Source organism: Entelurus aequoreus, linkage group LG15 (genome assembly GCF_033978785.1).
Source record: "Entelurus aequoreus isolate RoL-2023_Sb linkage group LG15, RoL_Eaeq_v1.1, whole genome shotgun sequence".
NCBI classification, from domain to species: Eukaryota; Metazoa; Chordata; class Actinopteri; order Syngnathiformes; family Syngnathidae; genus Entelurus; species Entelurus aequoreus.
Genome location: NC_084745.1, coordinates 25,177,007 through 25,193,703, shown reverse-complemented (window position 1 = coordinate 25,193,703; position 16,697 = coordinate 25,177,007). Strand labels below are relative to the sequence as shown.

At 39.3% G+C, this 16,697-nt stretch overlaps 1 protein-coding gene across 10 annotated transcripts in view; it reads right to left on the bottom strand.

Annotated features, from left to right (window-relative positions):
• The window catches only part of sema5a (sema domain, seven thrombospondin repeats (type 1 and type 1-like), transmembrane domain (TM) and short cytoplasmic domain, (semaphorin) 5A), a 476,735-nt gene that overhangs the window by 112,979 nt on the left and 347,059 nt on the right, over window positions 1-16,697 (bottom strand). For all 10 annotated transcript variants that reach the window (XR_009821170.1, XR_009821171.1, XM_062021096.1 and 7 more), the window contains 3 exons: window positions 15,564-15,745; window positions 13,290-13,433; window positions 25-172 (listed from right to left, as the gene is read on the bottom strand). Coding sequence is in view for 8 of the 10 variants with exons in the window: in XM_062021096.1 (XP_061877080.1) it covers window positions 25-172; window positions 13,290-13,433; window positions 15,564-15,745 (474 nt within the window). In the remaining 2 variants the exon portion in view is untranslated. The remainder of the gene's footprint in view (window positions 1-24; window positions 173-13,289; window positions 13,434-15,563; window positions 15,746-16,697) is intronic.

The following is a 16,697-nucleotide window of genomic DNA, read 5'->3' as shown; positions in this document are numbered from 1 at the left end:
AAGAGAAATACGCGCGTGACGTACCTGGCCACACCCGGGACAGTCGTTGCCGTTCTCACAGATTCTCCGGCGCGACTGAATGCCGCCGCCGCAAGGCACGTTGCAGCGTTCCCATGCCGACCAAGCCGACCAGTAGATATGTGGAGGGCAGGGCAGGTGTTCATTGCAGTACCTGTCAAAGAGATGAAATGGCAGCGTGATGAAATCTTAACGAGACTAGACATCATGATCTGGTAACGATCTTAAGAAAACAAAAGCACAACATGAAAAAGTGTCAGTGATTGTAATTCTATAGACGTACTAAAGTAATACAACGTGCAGTCTGATGTCTGCACTATAACCTCACCCAGCTGCTTTCATTGCTTAGAGAAATAACATACATCACGTTAACAACTAAGCTATCTTTTATGAATGTTACAGCACAAGAGAACTGGAGTTAGTCGTATTTATTTTCATTCATTTAATTTTTTTGCATTTATTTATTTATTTCAGGCAATGACATAAAAAAGTACAAAGTTGACAACACATAATATAAATTAATATAGTGCAAAAGGTAATGTGTAGTATGTAATGCATGATTGTCCAGTTTTGCCTGAAAGGGAGTGGGAAGAATATAATTTATTTAATCCCACCCCCAGTTCTCCCTTCAGTGATTATTCACATGAGTTTCACTCTTATTTTGTTCAAGGATTATAATACAGATGTTGTATCATAGTGGCATTACCACGGGGAACAATAATTATTACACTGTAACAATAATTTGTATCAACAATGTAGGAATAATGAATATACCAACAATGGTAAGGAAAGGAAGGAAACATTGAGCACATGTTAACACTTTGAAACAGAGTACAGCAGCAGGTCAAATTAAAGACCCTCATCTCTATATTTGAATCAGACCCCATGTTTGTATAATAGTTTAAATCGATTAATAGTTTGGCATTGTTTGTGTTGTAAGTCCAGTTTGTTCCATAGTTTTACTCCGCATACAGACACACACAAACGTTTACGAGTGGTTTGAGCTCTCGGCAATAAGACATTTACTTGATTTGAGATTCACAAATGAGGTGCATTTTAAAGGAGACCTATTATTCAAAACCAACTTTTCTTACCTATTGGTACCAGTTTTTGTGTTTTTGGGATGTGCTTTAGTCCCAAAAATTTGAAATCAAACCATGCAGACATGGCGGAGGTATTTATTTAACAATATTGCCTTCTTTCATACTTCCTCCAAACAAGTTGTTTGGAATTCGCCCAACTTGTGACATTGTAAAGTTTTACCTGAAGAGCAACGCGCAAGTCCAACATTGTTATAAGTTCATTCTTTTTCTTGATCCTCTTGTTGTGGGGTAGACTGGCTCGTACATGCACATGCATCCTCCACCGTTTCTATTTTTAATACAAAGTAGTAGGGCTGTGAATCTTTGGGTGTCCCACGATTCGATTCAATATCGATTCTTGGGGTCACGATTTGATTCAAAATCGATTTTTTTTTTCAATTCAACACGATTCTCGATTCAAAAACAATTTTTTTCCCGATTGATGGATGGATGGAAAACGATTCTCTATTCATTCAATACATAGGATTTCAGCAGGATCTACCCCAGTCTGCTGACATGCAAGCAGAGTAGTAGATTTTTGTAAAAAACTTTTATAATTGTGAAGGACAATGTTTTATCAACTGATTGCAATAATGTAAATTTGTTTCAACTATTAAATGAACCAAAAATATGACTTATTTTATTTTTGTGAAAATATTGGACACAGTGTGTTGTCAAGCTTATGAGATGCGATGCAAGTGTAAGCTACTGTGACACTATTGTTTTTTTTTTAAAATTTTTATAAATGTCTAATGATAATGTCAATGAGGGATTTTTAATCACTGCTATGTTGAAATTGTAACTAATATTGATACTGTTGTTGATAATATTCATTTTTGTTTCACTACTTTTGGTTTGTTCTGTGTCGTGTTTGTGTCTCCTCTCAATTGCTCTGTTTATTGCAGTTCTGAGTGTTGCTGGGTCGGGTTTGGTTTTGGAATTGGATTGCATTGTTATGGTATTGCTGTGTATTGTTTTGTTGGAGTGATTAATTAAAAAAATAAATAAATAAACATCACAATCAAAATTAAAATTAAAAAATAAGATTTTTAAAAAATGAGAATCGATTCTGAATCGCACAACGTGAGAATTGCGATTCGAATTCGAATCGATTTTTTCCCACACCCCTACAAAGTAGCGTATAGTTCAAATGTATCTGTCTGTAGACTTGATAATTAGTATTAGTGATATTGTTATTATAAGTGCGAACGTGGACAAACTGTCTATAGCGGCGGATCACAAGCTTGCGAGCCAATGTTGACATGATCGACTGATCAGCTGCCTCCTTTATTCTAGCTCATAAATCATGCCTCTCACCTAGAAAGTAGAAAGACGAGGATGTATTCCGACAAGTTGGTAAATTTTGACAGCCAATTTAGACCCGGAAATGGCGAGAACATAAAACGACGCTTGGTTCGATCCCCCTTTTCTTCGCGAGGATTTAGAGTCATTCTTCACCTAAATGGGAATGTATGAATATCCTTGCAGTCGGTATCATAATGACAGCCGACCTTGTACGGTGAGTGATCATGGATTTTCTCCGTGTGTATGGATGTTCTCATTCATCCAGGTCAGGCTTGGATTCGCAGTCCATTTTCTCTCTTTGTAGCGTGTAGCTTTGATTTAAGCTACATGGGTCTAAAAGTAGCTCTGCTACAGGAATAGCTACTCATTAAAAAGTGGCTAAGCTACCGTCAAGCTACTGGAAAATGTAATTAAGCTTCGTAGTTTAGCTACATGGAGCTTGTTACTGCCTATCACTGTTTGGACGGTATACCGGTACTGTTAAACTATCGCTACCAATAAATTCAAAACAGTACTATACTGCCTTTGAAAAATACCGGTATTTTTTTTCTCATCTGCATTCTGCCTAGCTGCAGTGATGTTGCTGAGCCGAGGATCATGTTGAGTGTGTCAGCACGCACACACTCACAGAGCGCACAAGCAGAAACAGTGAGAAGAGGAAAACTGGCAAATAAAAGGCAATTCTACTGGTTAATGAAGAGGGTGCGTGAAGCGCAATAAACTTTAAACATGGAAGCGCCACGCTGCAAGAAGTGCTTTAAAACTTGCCTCGCCAAAGGTGGCAATACCACCTGCGGTTCAAATTTAGGTAAAGATTTAAAAAACAATAATCCAGACCTGTACAATAAGTTTAAAGGTGATGTAGTTAACATGCTCCCCTGCTGTGCACATACAGACACGTAGATGTGTACACAGCTGCTTGGCTTGATGCTAAATATTAGCGAAGTCCAAACCGCCCAAGTAGCGCAAACTAATGCAAGTAAAATGTATTAATTTTGTAACAAATTGCTACAATTTGTGTTATCTTTAACAATATGTGTTTTATCTGCTACATGTCTTATCTGTGTATTTTTAGCAATAGTATTGATTTTAGTATTTACTAATGATTTTATTTGTCTTAGACCAAGACCAAGAGTGGCAACAATAATCATAAAGCATTTAATAAAATGTCAATAATTTTATTCTAATCTAACAATCCTAGATTAGGGCAGGCTATATGTAATATGTAAAATTGTAAATTGTTGTTGAGTGCAACAAGAAAAGCCCAATGTGTTTAATGCCTTTTATTTTTTGTTTTAATCTTCTAAAATTGTTGTTTGATTGCAATAAGAACCATATGTTTAATGTATTTGAATATTTTTTTATTAAAATGAAGCTAAAAATGAAAGTTTAGAAAAGAATGGAAATGCACTTTGGTACCGGTATCGGTACCAGAATATTGGTATCGGGACAACCCGAGCCTGGTCAATTAGGTATATAACAGGAACCTATTTAAGTACTGAGTGATTTATGGTTGGATAGCAACTGAATTAATCCAATTATTTTTTGTGAGGAACATGCAAAAACCGTTCAGTTGTACATTTTCTTTCCCAATCCATTTGATAAGTAAAACCCTACACATTCATTTATTTGTTGCGACTGGCCGCAAATAAAATTGGACAGCTACAAATAGATTTGGCACCACATTAAACACACTTAGTCTGCCACTAGCAATGGGTACCGACCGATCCATTCAAAACCCAACTTTATTTTTCAAAACAAAACCAAATTATCTAAGGGGCTTATTTAGATATGTTCTAAATTGGTTAAACCATACTTGCCAACCTTGAGACCTCCGAATTCGGGAGGTGGCCGGGGTTGGGGGGGGTATTTGGTGGTAGCGGGGGGTGTATATTGTAGCGTCCCGAAAGAGTTAGTGCTGCAAGGGATTCTGGGTATTTGTTCTGTTGTGTTTATGTTGTGTTACGGTGCGGATGTTCTCCCGAAATGTGTTTGTCATTCTTGTTTGTTGTGGGTTCACAGTGTGGCGCATATTTGTAACAGTGTTAAAGTTGTTTATACGGCTACCCTCAGTGTGACCTGTATGGCTGTCGATCAAGTATGATTTGCATTCACTTATGTGTGTGTAAAAGCCGTATATATTATGTGACTGGGCCGACACGCTGTTGGTATAGAGGAAACAGGTTGTAGAGGAGGCTAAAGGCAGTGCCTTTAAGGCACGCCCCCAATATTGTTGTCCGGGTGGAAGTCGGGAGAAATTAGGGAGAATGGTTGCCCCGGAAGATTTTCGGGAGGGGCACTGAAATTCGGGAGTCTCCCGGGAAAATCGGGAGGGTTGGCAAGTACAGTATGGGTTAAACCCCTGTTTTTAGAGCATAGTAACATACCGTGTGTGTGTTTCATGTACTGTATGTGGCAGCTACGTTTGGTTTAGGGTGGGATGGGGGGGCTCTTTAGGAGTCTTGTGTATGGGGGCCCAGAATTCGGTCACACCCCCTTTGTTTATATACTCATTTACTAGTCACATTTAAATTTTGATCATTGATTAGTAACTTACAAAATTAAACCGTGGGAATGTTAAAGACCAAAATAAGGTCACAAAATCAAAAAGCCAAGAGTGCGGTGGAAGCTTCAAACCACGAGGCAGGAATGTCTGACAAAACATGTAAATGTCCCCGCGCATGGCTTTCATGTGGCTAGGAAGCCACATTCTACATCTAACAAAAAAACATAAGCACAAATTCACACAGACATTTTGCACACGTAAAATAACTGCATCATTTTCCAAGACAGGATAACAGCACTTAATGTCATCATTTTACAATAAGATTACCAGCGTTATTGGACCCTTACAGCTTATTTTATTACTTTTCCATGTGCCATAAAACTGCTTTAATTACTGCGTGGTTACGTTTTGGCGCAGCTGCCTTTTGAGACAAGGGTTTCTAAGTGCTGTATTACTTTTCCAGGCTGATGCAAGATATTTACCAATTGTATTATTTTTTTGTTATGTTTACTAATCTGCACACTTGTATTAGTATTGTATGGCGGGACTCCAGGAGGTAGAACCGAGTGGATTATAATCTTGAGTGCGCTTTAGGAGATTACAAACGCATGCACACATCTATATGCATGCCTTGATGTAGCCCCCAAACACCACTTTTGCATCAATAAGCGGATTTCCAACTTGAAATTGCACTTTAATCCAAAAACAAGAGGCATCCTGTTTCTCTTGACAACGCAGCTAATTACTGACTAATGCAGTGCGGGCCGAGAGAAAGAACCAACAAAAGGTTCATCAGTGTGAGCATGAACCTGCCACATTTAAATCCGCGCATGGCCGCTTCATCTTTAAACTTATGTAAAGCCTGCTGGCGTCTCAAAAGTTTTTTTTTTAAATGCATGTGTTATTCATACAGTGTCCATTGGCACTGAGGCGCAACACACCATGTCATAATGAGGCTTATTGCATACATAAAAGCCTTTCAAATCTACCTTTTTTTTCTTAGTGCACTACTCGTACACCTCGATATGCACATGTTTTTTTAAATAGTGCAGCTGTGGTAGGAGTAAAATGTGGAAAGGAGAACAAAAAACATTGATTCTTAAAGGCCTACTGAAACCCACTACTACCGACCACGCAGTCTGATAGTTTATATATCAATGATGAAATCTTAACATTGCAGCACATGCCAATACGGCCGGGTTAACTTATGAAGTGCAATTTTAAATTTCCCGCTAAACTTCCGGTTGAAAACGTCTATATATGATGACGTATGCGTGTGACGTCAATCGTTGAAACGGAAGTATTGGTACCCCATTGAATCCAATACAAAAAAGCTGTTTTCATCTCAAAATTCCACAGTATTCTGGACATCTGTGTTGGTGAATCTTTTGCAATTTGTTTAATGAACAATGAAGATTGCAAAGAAGAAAGTTGTAGGTGGGATCGGTGTATTAGCGGCTGGCTGCAGCAACACAACCAGGAGGACTTTTAATTGGATAGCACGCTAGCCGCCGACCGCACGGATGATCGGGTGAAGTCCTTCGTCCTTCCGTCGATCGCTGGAACGCAGGTGAGCACGGGTGTTGATGAGCAGATGAGGGCTGGCTGGCGTAGGTGGAGCGCTAATGTTTTTATCATAGCTCTGTGAGGTCCCGTTGCTAAGTTAGCTTCAATGGCGTCGTTAGCAACAGCATTGTTAAGCTTCGCCAAGCTGGAAATTATTAACCTTGTATTTACATGTCCATGGTTTAATAGTATTGTTGATCTTCTGTCTATCCTTCCAGTCAGGGGTTTATTTATTTAGTTTCTATCTGCATTTGAGCCCTATGCTATCACGTTAGCTCAGTAGCTAAAGAGCTTCGCCGATGTATTGTCATAGAAATAAAAGTCACTGTGAATGCCATTTCGCGTTCTCGACTCTCATTTTCAAGAGGATATAGTATCCGAGGTGGTTTAAAATACAAATCCGTGATCCACAATAGAAAAAGGAGAAAGTGTGGAATCCAATGAACCCTTGTACCTAAGTTACGGTCAGAGCGAAAAAAGATACGTCCTGCACTGCACGCTAGTCCTTCACTCTAACGTTCCTCATCCACGAATCTTTCATCCTCGCTCAAATTAATGGGGTAATCGTCGCTTTCTCGGGCCGAATCTCTCTCGCTGCATTGTAAACAATGGGAAAATGTGAGGAGTCCTTCCTCCGGTGACGTCACGCTACTTCCGGTATAGGCAAGGCTTTTTTATTTTAATCAGCGACCAAAAGTTGCGAACTTTATCGTCGTTGTTCTCTACTAAATCCTTTCAGCAAAAATATGGCAATATCGCGAAATGATCAAGTATGACGCATAGAATGGATCTGCTATCCCCGTTTAAATAAAAAAAATTCATTTCAGTAGGCCTTTAAAGAGGAAGAGAGAGAGGCGAACCTCCTGCCTTCTCTTGGTGGTTTATCATGAGTTACCGGGCTGTGTCAGTCACAGTGTATATTTTACCCAAGGCCACTGGTGGAGCAGAACACTTTTCAAGGACCTCTCCACCAGAAGGGGAAGTACAGAGAAGAGACAAGTTGGCTGAAATACACATTCTATAATATTTAATTGTCTAATTAAAGACCAGGATGCTCTATGTCATAATTAGGTGTAAACATTAGACTGTATTACGATAAAGTGGAACTGCATTTAAAATACAAAATTTTTTGCCCATCATCCACAATCCTTGTGTGAGACAAGAACACACACAGCTTTCTCTTTTCTGTGCATTCTAACTGTTAGGAAGAGGCGGCTAACAATGCAGGTAATGGGGATACGATCTATTCCTCCTATAAAGTACTCAAAATTCAAAAACCTGCAACACTGTTATACATAAAGGCTGTAAGTATGTATGTAATGTAGGCATATTCATATTTACAGTATTTTGGTTGTTTTAAGCATTACTGTAATTTCTTTCGTGGGCGCATAGATTTCACAGACCAAATAGCAACAAACTCTACACTTTCTGTGTTTGCTACCACTAATGGCAGACTTTGTGAAAGCCTAGGAGCGTTATCCTGTAGCACTATTGCTAAACGTTTCAAAAAAGAACATACAACAGTGACTGCATTTTCAGAGTTTGTCTCTGATTGATTGATGCACGCTGATAATATAATTATAATGAAGGATTTTAATATCCATAAAAATACCCCGTCAGACCCTCCTTGCGTGGTGCTCCAGACTATAATTGGTCTTACACAAATAATAAATGAACGCCTGCATCGCAACTGTAATATGATAGACCTCGTCCTTATCCGGGGTGTCACCACCTCCAAAGTTATGGTACTCCCGTACACTAAAGTAATGTCCGAGCATTACCTTATAAAATTTGAAGTTCTGACTCATTGTCAACAAACTACTAATAACCACTACTTTAGCAGTTGTCACAACTACGACTCTTGCTGGCCTACTGCCTTCGGTAATGGCACCATTCCCAAATTATTTGCCCCCTCCCCTCCCTGAAGGATTTACACAACTCCCGCTGTCTCAACAGAGCAAAAAGCATCACCAAGGACAGCACACACCCTGGCTTCCACCTGTTCGACCTGCTACCATCGGGCAGGCGCTATAGGTGCATCAGAGCCAGAACAAACAGGCTCAGAGACAGCTTCTTTCCCAGAGCTGTCACCATCTTGAACTGTAACTTATAACAATAATTCACCCCTTTACAATATCCTACCCTAATACCCTACTGTGCAATATTACCCTTCGAGTGCAATACATCCGACATTGATTGTTATTTTTTACTCCGGTACTCTTGTCTTGTACTGTATATTGTACAGTATTTTGTATTTCTAGTGTTTTGTATATTGTACAGGATTGCTTATTATTTTTATTGGATAGTAGTCTGTTTATTTCAATTGTTAGTTGTTTTTTTTCTTTATTACCTCTTGTGTAATTTATTTTTACCCCATGTTTGTTCCCACTACCGCACCTTAAGTTGGAGTCCTTAATCTCGTTATATGCAAATATAATGACAATAAAGTCCATTCTATTCTATTCTATTCTATTCCATTCCATTCTATTCTATTCTATTCTATTCTCTATAAATAACCTCACCAACAACTTTAACGATGCCCTGCACAACGCTATTGATAGTATAGCACCACTAAAGCTAAAAAAGGCCCCTAAAAGGCGTACCCCCTGGTTCACAGAAGAAACCAGAGCTCTTAAACTATCATGTAGAAAGCTGGAACACAAATGGCGTGCGACTAAACTTGAGATTTTCCATCAAGCATGGAGTGATAGTTTAATAAACGCATGCTTACCTTAGCTAAAACTAATGTCTACTCCAATCTCATCCGCCTCAATAAAAACGATCCTAAATATTTGTTCAGTACAGTAGCATCACTAACCCAACAAGGGACTCCTCCCAGTAGCTCGGCTGATGACTTTATGAATTTCTTTGATAAGAAAATTTAAGTCGTTAAAAAGGAGATCAAAGATGATGCGCCCCAGCTCCAACTAGGTTCTATTAACGCGGATACAAATGTATGTACGATGGATATCGCCCTCCAAAATAATCTCTCTTTTTTCAATAAATAACATTAGAGGAACTCCTGCGACTTGCAAATGGGACAAAACAAACAACATGTTTACTTGACCCACTTACTGGGAAACTTATCAAGGAGCTGTTTGTAAAATTAGGACCAGCAGTGCTAAATATTATAAACGTATCACTTTCCTCCGGCACTGTTCCCATAGCATTCAAAAAAGCGGTTATCCACCCTCTGCTCCAAAGACCTAACCTCGATCCTGACCTCATGGTAAACCTTCCCTTTATCTCAAAAATCCTCAAAAAATTGTTGCACAGCAGCTAAATGAACACGTAGCGTCTAACAATCTCTGTGAGACCTTTCAGTCCGGTTTCAGGGCAAATCACTCTACTGAGACAGCCCTCGCAAAATGACTGATGATCTATTGCTAACTGTGGATGCTGATGCGTCATCCATGTTGCTGCTACTTGATCTCAGCGCTGCTTTCGATACCGTTGATCATAACATTTTATTAGAACGTATCAAAAAACGTGTTGGTATATCAGACTTAGCCTTTTCTTGGTTTAACTCCTATCTTACTGACAGGATGCAGTGCGTCTCCCATAACAATGTGACCTCGGAATTCCGCAGGGTTCGGTTTTTGGCCCTGCAATCTTCAGCATCTACATGCTGCCGCTAGGTGACATCATACGCAAATACGGTGTTTGCTTTCACTGTTATGCTGATGACACCCAACTCTACATGCCCCTAAAGATAACCAACACGCCAGATTGTAGCCACCAAATGAAATTAAACAATGGATGTCCAGCAACTTTTTGCAAATTAATAATGCCATTTTAACATTTGACAACAAAACAATTACACAAAGCGACTCTGTAAAGAATCTGGGTATTATCTTCGACCCAACTCTTTCATTTGAGTCACACATTAAGAGTGTTACTAAAACAGCCTTCTCTCCGTAATATCGCTAAAATTCATTCCATTTTGTCCACCATTGATGCTGAGATCATTATTCATGCGTTCTTTACGTCTCATCTCGATTACTACTGCTACCTCAGTAGAAGCATTTAAGTCCCATCTTAAAACTCATTTGTATACTCTAGCCTTAAAATAGACTCCCTTTTTAGACCAGTTGATTTGCAGTTTCTTTTCTTCTCTCCTCTGCTCCCCTCTCCCTTGGGGAGCGGGAGTTGCACAGGTCCGGTGGCCATGGATGAAGTGCTGGCTGTCCAGAGTCGGGACCTCGGGTGGACCGCTAGCCTGTGCATCGGTTGGGGACATCTCTGCGCTGCTGACCCGTCTCCACTCGGGACGGTTTCCTGCTGGCCCCACTATGGACTGGACTCTCGCTGATGTGTTGGATCCACTGTGGACTGGACTCTCACAATATTATGTCAGACCCACTCGACATCCATTGCTTTCGGTCTCCCCTAGAGGGGGGGGTTACCCACATATGCGGTCCTCTCCAAGGTTTCTCATTTATAATCTAGCATTACATTTTCTTAACTCAAAGGCAATACTGCAGTAGCAGCAGAAACAGCTCAATCAATTAATCGTCTTTATTTTAGGGCAGATCACAACCAACGGTATTAGCAGCTCAAGCTAGCCAGTGGTCAGAGGCGCAGTGTGAGCAAGGTAATGTGTGACGACGCCCGAAAAGTAGTTCCTCTGTGTTATCGCTTAGAAAAGTTTGGTTAACATGCAGGTCACAGCCTATAAAAACAATGTTGTTGGTGGTTTTTGGAGGGCTTTATAGGCGGAATAAATTAATACCAAATATCCGCATTTTTAACCATCTCTTACTAGCAGATTTTCACTATTTTATATGCACATAAATGGTAAAAACGTGTGTTCTTGTCTCACATAGGAATTATGAATGATGGGAAACAATCCCATTTAAGAAAAAATATCAAATAAAATGTTTAGAATAAGGAGAACATAAGATTACAGTTAGTAATCTTAAAAGTAATACATTGATAAATATACATAGACAAGATAAGTTCATATAGTGTGTACATTAGATAAATATAACTAAAGCATGGTCATTGAGACTAAATATACAGGTCTACAATATTGAGTAATTGTACACTAATAATCAATTTCTGGATATAAATGATGTAATACATTATTGGTGATAGCCATTGAATGTAATGTATTGCTTAATAGTGTCGAACATGGCATGATTATCTCACAGATCTCAGGCTCTCTTTGTTTATACAATACAGTAAAAATGTCTGATTTAAAAGAGTGAATTAGTAAGAAATAAATTAGGGGTGTCCCAGTTCATGCATTAATGCGAGGTTGACTCTCAGGCAACCGGTAGGACATGTTTTTATTGGTTTTGGTTCTCTGATTCAGTCATTCACTTTTCCTCCACACTAACTCGATCAGTTCCAGTGGTTGAAGGGCAGGATTATGTCGATCTCTGGTTGTGGGTGTGGCCAAATAGTACTTCAACCGGCGGCGTCACAAAAATACTTAGTTTGTATTTTAAAATTCTCTCAAGTTAATTAAGGTAGTCGTAAGTTGAGGTACAGCTGTATATGGCTACATTAGTGACTGGGGTTTTCAGATTCAACTCCATGATCAACCACAACTCTTGTCAACCATTCAGCTCGCCATCTTCCTTTGGCGCTCACAAAGCAATTAAAGAGAGAAGAGGAGCGTAATTGGATCTGGAACAGTCACTTATATTGCAAGTTTTTGTTATTGTGGGTTTTATGCTCTCTGAACCTGTTTAACTTAATATGATAAAAAAAAAAAAAAAAGAATTTTGTCTCCAAGATGTCTTTTTATATTCAGGTTTATATGGTATTTATCTTCATTTCTCTTCTCCCACATTTAGCAGCTACTTTAGTTTAATGTCTCGCTTTCTAACAAATATCTACGGTGAGGTTGTCTAATTCATATTCTATCAAGATTAATAATGGTATGGTAATAAGACACAATTAGTCTCAAAAGCCGTGCCACTCACTCCATTTATGCATTTTGATTTAAAATTTCTCACACACCATGCCTTTTGTGTTAGGTAAACACAGTCTGATAAACCAGAAAAAGTTTACCACAAGATGCTTCCGTTAAGATCAAATAGTTTATTAAGACCCCGAAAAACTATTGGATCATAATCACGTCCGGACCAGGCTAAATCGGGGCCCCAAGCACTTTACTGACAATCGTTACACTTTATTATGTATGTGAATGTTTTTAACTAAAACCAAATCATGGGAAACAACTAGTTTTTTTGTGTGCAAAATAACAATTTTACCATCACTAGAATATACATTTTCAATCCCGGCCTCGGGATCTTTCTGTGTGGAGTTTGCATGTTCTCCCCGTGACTGCGTGGGTTCCCTCCGGGTACTCCGGCTTCCTCCCACCTCCAAAGACATGCACCTGGGGATAGGCTGATTGGCAACACTAAATTGGCCCTAGCGTGTGAATGTGAGTGTGAATGTTGTCTCTCTATCTGTGGTGGCCCTGCGATGAGGTGGCGACTTGTCCAGGGTGTGCCCCGCCCTCCGCCCGATTGTAGCTGAGATAGGCTCCAGCGCCCCCCGCGACCCAGAAGGGAATAAGCGGTAGAAAATGGATGGATGGATAGACTATAAATTATCTTTCCTAACTCAACTCCAAACAGGATTCAAACCCAGTACCACCGCCTCTCAAGACAAGCACTAACGCTGTGCGACATAGGAGCCACAGTATGTAGGTACATTTTTTCCATTGTATTCTTACCAGTGATGGAGCAGGAAGCGACTAAGAATACGTCTGAAGCAAAATATCATATGAAGCACTAAAAATTGAGCAAGATAGTTTGGAGCTTAGCGGTTTCGCAACAAACACATTGTAATACCTCTCCTCGCGGTTCTGGCCCACACACACACGTCCTCCATGGCGGGGCGTCGGGTTGCTGCAGGAGCGCTGGCGCACCTGGAAACCAATGCCGCAACTGGTGCTGCATGGGGACCAGGAAGTCCAGGGAGTCCATGCTCCGTTTCTATGGAGACGCACATAGAAGGCTGTGAGAGATGCTGCATGAACAACAAATCAGCTTTGTCTATCTAGTCTCCTTTTCTAACATATGCAAATATATCATCTCCTGCAGAGAGATAGTTGCCAATTTTATACCTTAACACATTTACCATCTTCTCATGCTTTTATTTAAATCAGGGGTCCCCAAACTTTTTGACTTGGGGGCCGCAACGGGTTAAAAAATGGGCCGGGCTGTGTGTGTGTGTATGTATATTCATATATATACAGTATATATAAAAAAGTACCCATGATTGTCACACACACACTTGGTGTGGCGAAACCTCCAAAGACATGCACCTGGGGATAAGCTGATTGGCAAGACTAAATTGGCCCTAGTGTGTGAATGTGAGTGTGAATGTTGTCTGTCTATCTGTGTTGGCCCCACGATGAGGTGGCGACTTGTCCAGGGTGTACCCCGCCTTCCGCCCGATTGTAGCTGAGATAGGCTCCAGCGCCCCCCGCGACCCCGAAGGGAATAAGCGGTAGAAAATGGATGGATGGATATATATATATATATATATATATATATATATATATATATATATATATATATATATATATATATATATACATATATATATATATATATATATATATATATATATATATATATATATATATATATATATATATATATATATATATATATACACACACACACACACACGTTAGGTCAGGAAAAAACACAGAGGCTATTTCATCAATGGGTCCCATATATATATATATATATATATATATATATATATATATATATATATATATATATATATATATATATATATATATATATATATATATATATATATATATATATATATATATACATACACACACACATGTTAGGTCAGGAAAAAACACGGAGGCTACTTCATCCCTACAAGCCTGTTTCACAGGTTTCTCTGAAAAACAGGGAAACCTGCAAAACAGGCTTGTAAGGATGAAATAGCCTCTGTGTTTTTTCCTGACCTAACGTATATGCCGCTCTACCCCAATATTGAGCACTGTATAACGGGTAAACTACAGAAACCTCGACTATATATATATATATATATACATATATATATATATATATATATATATGCACCGCATTTTTCCGAGTATAAGTAGCTCCGGAGTATAAGTCGCACCGGCCGAAAATGCATAACAAAGAAGGAAAAAAACATATATAAGTCGCACTGGAGTATAAGTCACATTTTTGGGGGAAATGTATTTGATAAAACCCAACACCAAGAATAGACATTTGAAAGGCAATTTAAAATAAATAAAGAATAGTGAACAACAGGCTGAATAAGTGTACGTTATATGACGCATAAAATAACCAACTGAGAACGTGCCTGGTATGTTAATGTAACATATTATGGTAAGAGTCATTCAAATAACTATAACATATAGAACATGCTATATGTTTACCAAACAATCTGTCACTCCTAATCGCTAAATCCGATGAAATCTTATACGTCTAGTCTCTTACGTGAATGAGCTAAATAATATTATTTGATATTTTACGGTAATGTGTTAATAATTTCACACATAAGTCGCTCCTGAGTATAAGTCGCACCCCCGGCCAATTTATGAAAAAAACTGCGACTTATAGTCCGAAAAATACGGTATATATATATATATATATATATATATATATATATATATATGTCACTTTATCGATGGGAAAATGCATTTTTAGACAATATGATTTGTCTGAGCGGATGGGAGACACCGAGAGTAACAAGTGGTAGAAAATGAATTAGAAAGGATAGATTTGAAAAGAATAATTAAAAAAATATATACAATTTTTTGTTTGTTGACCCCTGATTTATATAAAGTATACAACCATTAAGCAAGTTGTAGAGAAACACACACGAGTCTTAAAAAAGGCTCTAACTTAGTGGTATTGTCAATGTGTTAAAGAAGTTAAAGGTGCAAAAGAAACACTATTTAATGAGCAGGCTGACAAAAAAAATGGCACTGAATACGTGTAAGGGTTCACGTGATACTAACTGACAAATTGGTGTGTAAGCGATAATGAACATCGTTCCTTCCCACAGTGCAGATTGACAGATTGACAGATTGCAGTAAACGCATCACAGATGGCACTTACCTGGAACAGTTTGCCACTTCAACACCGATCCCGTGACACTTCTGACCGCCACACTGAGGGGCGGGGCTATCGCAGGCCCGCGTCCGACACAAGCAAGACCCTGCGCTGGCGCCGTCGCTATGGCTGCAGGTGGACCACCCTGACCAGGCCCCGAAACCTCCATCAACTGTCACATTACGGACCTGTTGGCAAAGAAAAACGAGGAAATAAAACCGTTAAAGAGAAGCTGCCAGCCCTGGGAACGTGGGAAATACGGCCTGAGGCTAGCGAGGCTGCAACTCAAAATTTATTTTTTCCTAAAGAAAGATGCCAAAAATAAGTACAAATCTACTATGACACATCCGGAATTGGTCAGGTGTTGGCAGGAAAATAAACAGTAACCTAAAGGGACGCCTGTGGAAATATGGGAAACATGATGATGATATTGCAACGAATGGACACACCTGGAAGCACAGAAATGGGAGAAAATGTATTTGTGGGGAATGTTCATATTTGTCAGGAACTGCTGGTGTTGAACCCGAAGATGCAGAGATGGCAGGCGCAGCGCAGGAAAACATGACTTTAATGTCAAATAGGACATAGTGCAACTGGTAAGTGCACATGCAGGGAAAACCGGAAATGGGCAACAGGAAACAATCATCGAGCCCTGACTGGAGGGCGAGGCAGGCATAAATAGCAGCCTGATTGGCAACTGCAACCAGGTATGCCAGGCTGCCAATCAGGGACAAGTGAGGGAAACAAGCGCTCAGGGAGACATGCAGGAAGTGGAACCAAAACAAGAGCGCTGACAGGAAATAAACACAAAGGAAACATAACAAGACGTGAATGTGACAGATCGTCACAATGTTAGCACAAAGAAATGCATTTTTACATGTTTCTGAAGCTTTATCACTCACTTTTTCCCATGGTGGATAGAAGGAATAAAGATGCTTTTTGTGTGAGTGTGAGATGAACAAGACGCCTACTATCTCAAGATCTAACATGTAGACATGCACCTTTTTCTTAACACGCGTACAAAATTAGACACATTTTCACTGAAATGTGATAGTGTTAATTATTCTATTGTAAAGTAATACTTCATGCAAAGTGACAATCTTGTAACAGTACTTCATAATAATAACAAGGCTGCATTGC